The sequence below is a fragment of the Conger conger genome, chromosome 13 (assembly GCF_963514075.1).
Source record: "Conger conger chromosome 13, fConCon1.1, whole genome shotgun sequence".
Classification (NCBI taxonomy): Eukaryota; Metazoa; Chordata; class Actinopteri; order Anguilliformes; family Congridae; genus Conger; species Conger conger.
The window spans coordinates 17,682,763-17,689,104 of record NC_083772.1 but is presented as its reverse complement, the minus strand read 5'-3'; the positions used below and the strand labels follow the sequence as shown (position 1 = coordinate 17,689,104).

Here is a 6,342-nt window from a genome sequence, read left to right as displayed (position 1 = left end):
TTATTTAACTGAAAGTTAATTTCCCTAGAAGAGCGCCGACGTTAAATCAGCAGTGTGGACACAATCCTCCGGGACGTTCCCTTTGCTGTCCTTTTATAGACCCTTCGTAAAGGGGGGCGGGGTCAGTCAGCGGAAGGGGGTGTGGCCAGGTGCTGGTGGGCGTGGCGTAAGGCCCTGGGACGGTGTTGGGCCCCTCCCCCTCGCCGAGCCGGCCGTCCAGCGGGGAGGACCGCGGGGCTGCTGTCACTCTGGTTCAGATCGCACACCACTCCAGCCGTCCCCCAGCTCACCCACACACACACAGGCGCTGACAGAGAGACAGAGAGGAGGAGAGAGAGGGGGGAGAGAAGGAGAGAGAGAGAGAGAGAGAGAAGAGGAGGATTTTTTTGTAATTTCTCCTGAGGAACTGCAGATAACGTTTTTGTGAGAGAAAGGATGGCAGAAGGAGGAGAGGGCGAGGAGGAGATTCAGTTCCTCCGGACGGTGAGTGAGCGCTGCTTGTGTCCTCCTCCTTTACGGTTCGGCTGTCCCGTGTAATGACTGGTGTGTGTGTGTGTGTGTGTGTGGTTGGGTGCGGGCATGTGCTTTTAGCACAGGGAAGAAGTCCTCATATTGTGTATAGTGAGGAAAGTGGGGGGCCTTCTCTTAATTTCCTGAGCTCGCTCAGTCCAACTACTTTCTCTACTACCTGTCTGGCTGTCTTCAGGTTACTGTATCCCCCTCTTGGCAGGAGCGCTAAAGGCTAAGTAGCAGACCCAGGGTCCCCTTCTCTGCGACACCCGGGTATTTTTAAACGTTGAATTCCCCTGCTACACTGGCCTACATATCAGATGTCTCGGTTTTTCTCAGCCTTTAGCGCACATTGTGCTGCCTCAGGATCGCGGGGCGACGGCCGTTTTTTGGGTCTGCCGGCCTCAGCCTGTATTTAGAGCACTATTTCAGTGTGTGTGTGCCAGGCTGCGGAGCTGTGTGTGTCTGCGGGCCCACTCGGCCTGGGCAGGGTGCTGGTCCTGCTGGGTTTGGGGCTTTGACTGAGAGCCTTATTTGACAGGGGTGGATAACTGACTGTGGAGGGTAGGCCTGTGACTTGTGAAGCCAGGTGTGTGTGGCTGTTTGTGGGGCAGGGGGTTCAGCTTCCCAAACCCCCCAAACCCTTTGAGGAAGAGCAGTGTGTGAAGGTGTCTGTGTGTGTTTATATGTGTGTGTGTGTGTGTGTGTGTGTATGTGTGTGTGTTTATGTGTGCCTGCATGTGTGTGTCTGTGTATGTGTGTGTATATTGTATCTGTGTGTATGTGTGTGTATGTATGTGCGCGTGCGTGCTTGCTTGCGTGCAGAGAGGGAGGGAGAAGGGGAGAAATGCATCTGTTAGCACGGTTATCTATTTATACCCCTGTGTAGAGGGCCTGTCAGAGGGCCGTGGGAGGAACAGACCTGGGGCCTGACTCTGCCCGGACAGCTGGGCCTCGGACCTCTGACTGGGGGACACGGTGCGACAGACAGAGGCAGGGGGACACAGGGGCAGAAATAGTTTCAAAAAAAGAAAAACATTTTTGTTCTTCAAGGAACACATTTTCCAAACGTACCCTGAAACTACAGTAATGTCCTTAAATGAGTACGTCCAAGAAAAGTTACAACAAATTAATTATATATCGCTGGCTAGGGGTTCAATTTCTTGTACCTATAGGGCAGCATAAGCAACACCAACCAGCATTTGTCCCTCTTTAGGCTCTTTTCATACAGTTAATTCTGAGAGTGTAGAAAGAAAGAAGAAAGAAAATATACAGTCCTTCAGCATACTTACTGTATGATTGTGCTGAAGTGTGGGAAATGTAATTCCTCAATGTTATGAATACTGCAGATTGTGTTTTATTAGTGCTGCGATTAATACCGTACGTGCTGGTGGGAAAAATGTACGTGCTGGTGGGAGCTCATGTCACTCAAAAGGGTCAGAGGTCATGGTGTAGCTGCAGTTGATTGAAACACATGTTTGTCCAGGTTTTATCCAGGAGAGCATGCATTATATTTGATGTGATTAATTTGAAGAGAACAACATTTCTGTGAACCTATTGATAACCCTTCAGTCATAAGTAATATTTGAGTGGTACTTTATGCTGAGAGATGGTAATAAGTCACATTATGTGACTGGCAGTTTTAAGCTTTGGATAAGTCCGGTTTTACAGCATTCATAGAAGTTATGTTTATATATTTTTTTTCTTGTGATATGATGAGAGGTTCTTGTCCCTTCTTTCAACCTACAGTCTTAATTACTAATTTACATGACTCAACATTTTTGCATCTTTATCTTTTGCCCTCCCAGTAGACCATTATTGGTGTGTTCAGATGATTGAGCCAGACAGTGTTCTGTGATTGGCTTCTGGTTGTGTGTATGGGTCCAGATCTCTGAGGAACTGAGCCCTAGTTTATAAAGCTGAGGTAATGAGTGCTGATCTAAGAGTGCTATCTTTTGCCATTTTCACCATTTTTACCCAGAGGAAGCTGAGACCTCCTGTAGAGCGATTCCGAGCTGTTTTGGAATTTCCCTCTCTTGGAAGTGGGAAAACTCCTCCCAATCTCTCCCTCTCTTCCTTCCCCCCTTCTAGAGAATTCTTCCAATGAATACTGAGGTGTTGGATGAAGGAGAGAGGGAGGAGAGCGAGGGAGAGAGAGGTGGAGAGTGAGACGGAGAGGAGGATGAGAGAGAGTGGGGCATAAGGAGAGGGAGAGAGAGGAATAGAAGGATGCATTTAATACAATTAGTATAATAATAATAATAGTAATAGTATAATCTTTTATCTAATTTTATAAATAAAAATTTTAAAAATTCAAATAAATTAAATAAATACATAAAAGATTCCCGACTGTACTTGCACGTGTTTGTACTGAAGACTGACCCCACCCCCCTCCACTCACAGAACTCTTTAAAGTGCAGAAGCCCCTCCCCTCTGAGTCAGTTTTGCAGCGTCACACCTCTTCAAACCTGCGTGACGACAGGGCGCTACGTGTAATCTAACTCCAGCTGGGGACGTTTTTCTACAAATCGCTGAAAAGCGCTGCTGGGGGCTTTATTTTGCTCCTCTGCAGTCCCAGAGTGCACCGCTGCAGACGGAAAGGCCCGGACCTCGGGGCATCTGGGATGAATGGCCCACTTTAGAAACAGACCGTCTCATCCAGCACGCCCCGCGCACGTGGGTGGCAGTCCGCTAATACCCGCCCGCCGCCGCCTGCTTTATTGTCTGCGCTCCTAAATCCAGACTTCGGCTCTGCCTGGGACCCTGCTCCATATTTAACCCCTTATTCACTCCGCCGCTCTCTGGAGTGGAGTGCAGCTTGTTACTCAGGGCTTATTTACCAAGAAACCCAGGGAAGGGTGTTGATGTTTTGTTTGGGGGGGGGGTGAGTAAAAGCTTTGTCATTGTTGTGTGAAGCATCGCCAGACTCAGAGCTGGAGCAGGGGCAGGGGCAGGGGCTGAGCTTGGGGTAGGAGCAGGGGCAGGGGCAGGGGCTGAGCTTGGGGTAGGAGCAGGGGCAGGGGCAGGGGCAGGGGCTGAGCTTGGGGTAGGAGCAGGGGCAGGGGCTGGGGCAGGGGCAGGGGCTGAGCTTGGGGTAGGGGCAGGGGCAGGGGCTCAGCTTGAGGTAGGAGCAGCTTCTTTTTATAGTGAACCAGCAGAGGCTCGGGAGAGAGAGTCCAAGTCCTACTTCACCTTGCTGCTTTGGTGTGTGTGCCAGTATATGACTGTTTCTGTGTGTGCGTGTGTATGCGCGTGCGTGCGCCGGTGTGTGTGTGTGTGTGTGTGTGTTTGTACACAGAGACACACACACAATGGCCAGGTCTGGCACCTTCCGTAGAGGAGACAGCTGTTGCGGGTGGATAATTAGGTGTGGCTCTGTGATCTCTCTGGGGCTCTGAGCTGCTGTCAGTCTGCTGAGAGCCAGATTAACAGGTCTACACTCGGCCTGAGACCCCACCTGTTCCTGTGCTGCAGGGCCACCTGGTGCTTTTACCCACAGCGCACCTGTTTACCCAGCACTGCGGCTCTCACTGTGCCCCCACCTGGGTCTACAAAGCCCCCTTAAGTGCCAGGGCTCAGCGCGGATCAGCCCTGCTTTAGCGGACCAGGGTCACACAGGAAAGCTGGCACTGATCCTGGATCAGCCGTGCTTTAGCATACCAGGGTCATACACGGACAGTAGGCACTGATTCTGGATTCTACTCTGTAAGTCGTACAACAGAGTTGACTTGTGACAGAAATTAGAAATCCACGGCTTTGAGTGATGTGAATGCATATATAACTGATCTGTCTACTTGTAAAACTATTGTTTTGACAGTCGTCCACAAAGATTGGATTCAGAAAATTAATGTGATTTTAGCATGGAGGCCTATTGAGTAATCGAAGCCTTAGCAGGGGCAGTCATGAATTTCTTTTCTGGATAAGTTAATGTCTTTCTGAAGCCACCACATGAAAAACTGAGAAGTTTCACTCATGTAAATTTGTTGGGGGAGGGTGTGTGGGGAGGATGTTTAATATTTACAGGACAGCTGAATCTGATTCTGAAATTAAACCTTGGCCTAGAGCATCAAATTGACTGAACAGTCATGTACTTTTAATTGATTATAACCTCTATGAGACATAAACATTTTATTTTGCAATAATCTCGACTCCACATTTGCTTTTATTTTGTAATCTTTTTTAAAGATATTTTTTAGGCCTTTTTCAGTGTTTATTGGACAGTATAGTATAGAGAGACAGGAAGAATGGGGGCGAGAGAGAGGGAAAGACATGCGACAAATTGTCGGACAGTCGGATTCGAACCGCCGACGTCGCGGCTCGCAATGAGCATGCGGTCAGTGCTCTACAGGCTGCGCCACCGAGACACCCCTATTTTGTCATGTTGTGTTGTTCACCGCTTCATCAGGGCAAACTGTCAAATTCAAAATGGTGTCAGTTCCACTTGTTCAACTGTTTCTGTCCCATGTAAGATCCTTTAATTAGTTCCCCGAAAGATCATATATCCATTCCAACTCATTAAGGTCCAAGTCCATTTAAAATGTCTGTAAAATGATACATACATGGAGCAAGTCATCAGTATCAGAGCAAATACGTATACGTTTATGATAAAACTTCCTATTATTGTAGGAGTATTATCCTAACATTTCCTGTTTCATTAGTTGGAAGAGAGTGACTTGTGACATTACATTGTACCATGGCATTGGCATAGCAGATGTAAATGGTTGGCATTTATATAGCGCCTTTATTCAAAGCGCTGCACAATTGATGCTTCTCATTTACCCATTCATACAGACACTCACACACCAACGGCGATTGCCAGCTCGTCAGGAGCTTGTCAGGGTAGGTGTCTTGCTCTGGGACAGGTCAACACACCCAGAGCAGGAGATCGATCCAGCTACCCTTCGACTGTCAGACAACTGCTCTTACCTCCTGAGCCTCCTGAGAGGTTTCACACCACTACGTAGATACTAGGAAAGTAAAGCACTGAAACTGGTGATATAGACAGCTGAGGGAAGTGTATCTCCTCCTCCACTTCAGAGATATGCAGTTCATTTACTCAACCTCTTATCCAGTGTAAAGATTTCCTGCCCTTGGAATGACAAGATTCTATCTACTTTCTGACATATTGGGCTTCAAGGATTCCAAAGGGCTCCAAGCAGATATCACTTTTTAAATGGTGCATTTTATCATACTTTTAAACAGCATTTTTGTGCATACCTTCACACATATATTTATTGCGCTATGAACAACATATTCATGACACCAACTAATTTCAGAACCTTGTAATTCTAAGATCTCAAAGTTTCTCTTTAGTTTTGCATTAACCCCAACACTGATGCGAGTTGAACCTGCATCTTTCTGTTAGTTCTGTTTACTTATTATTATTTTTACCCTAAGTTTATTTGTGAGGTTAAATCCTGTTTCTCAAACATATGTGTTTTGCTGTTTTAGAAGAAGCTGATCCGGAAATGGTTGAAATGCCATGAAAACATGAGTACATATTGGTAATAGTGGGCCTGTTACATTACATTACATTAATGGCATTTGGCAGACGCTCTTATCCAGAGCGACGTACAACAAAGTGCAAAGTGCATACCCATAACCAGGGATAAGTGCGCTGAAAGACCCTAGAGGGAAGTACAATTTCAACTGCTACCTGCACAACACAGATGAGGACCTGTTCTGTACAGTAGGAAGATGTGTATGCAATGCCTCAAAACGGATTGTGAATGCAGCAGGACTGTACAGTGAGCTCCAGAATTATTTGCACCCCTAATAAAACTGGAGAAAAAAAGGCTGCATATAATAAACATGATAATGATCTATGTTACC

At 47.0% G+C, this 6,342-nt stretch overlaps 1 protein-coding gene across 7 annotated transcripts in view; it reads left to right on the top strand.

Moving 5' to 3' along the window:
• The first annotated feature begins 240 nt into the window (after window positions 1-240).
• Window positions 241-6,342, top strand: part of ryr1b (ryanodine receptor 1b (skeletal)) — a 105,591-nt gene continuing 99,489 nt past the window's right edge. For all 7 annotated transcript variants that reach the window (XM_061216712.1, XM_061216710.1, XM_061216707.1 and 4 more), the window contains exon 1: window positions 241-483. In XM_061216712.1, coding sequence (XP_061072696.1) covers window positions 436-483 — 48 coding nt within the window. In that variant the 5' untranslated portion in view covers window positions 241-435. The remainder of the gene's footprint in view (window positions 484-6,342) is intronic.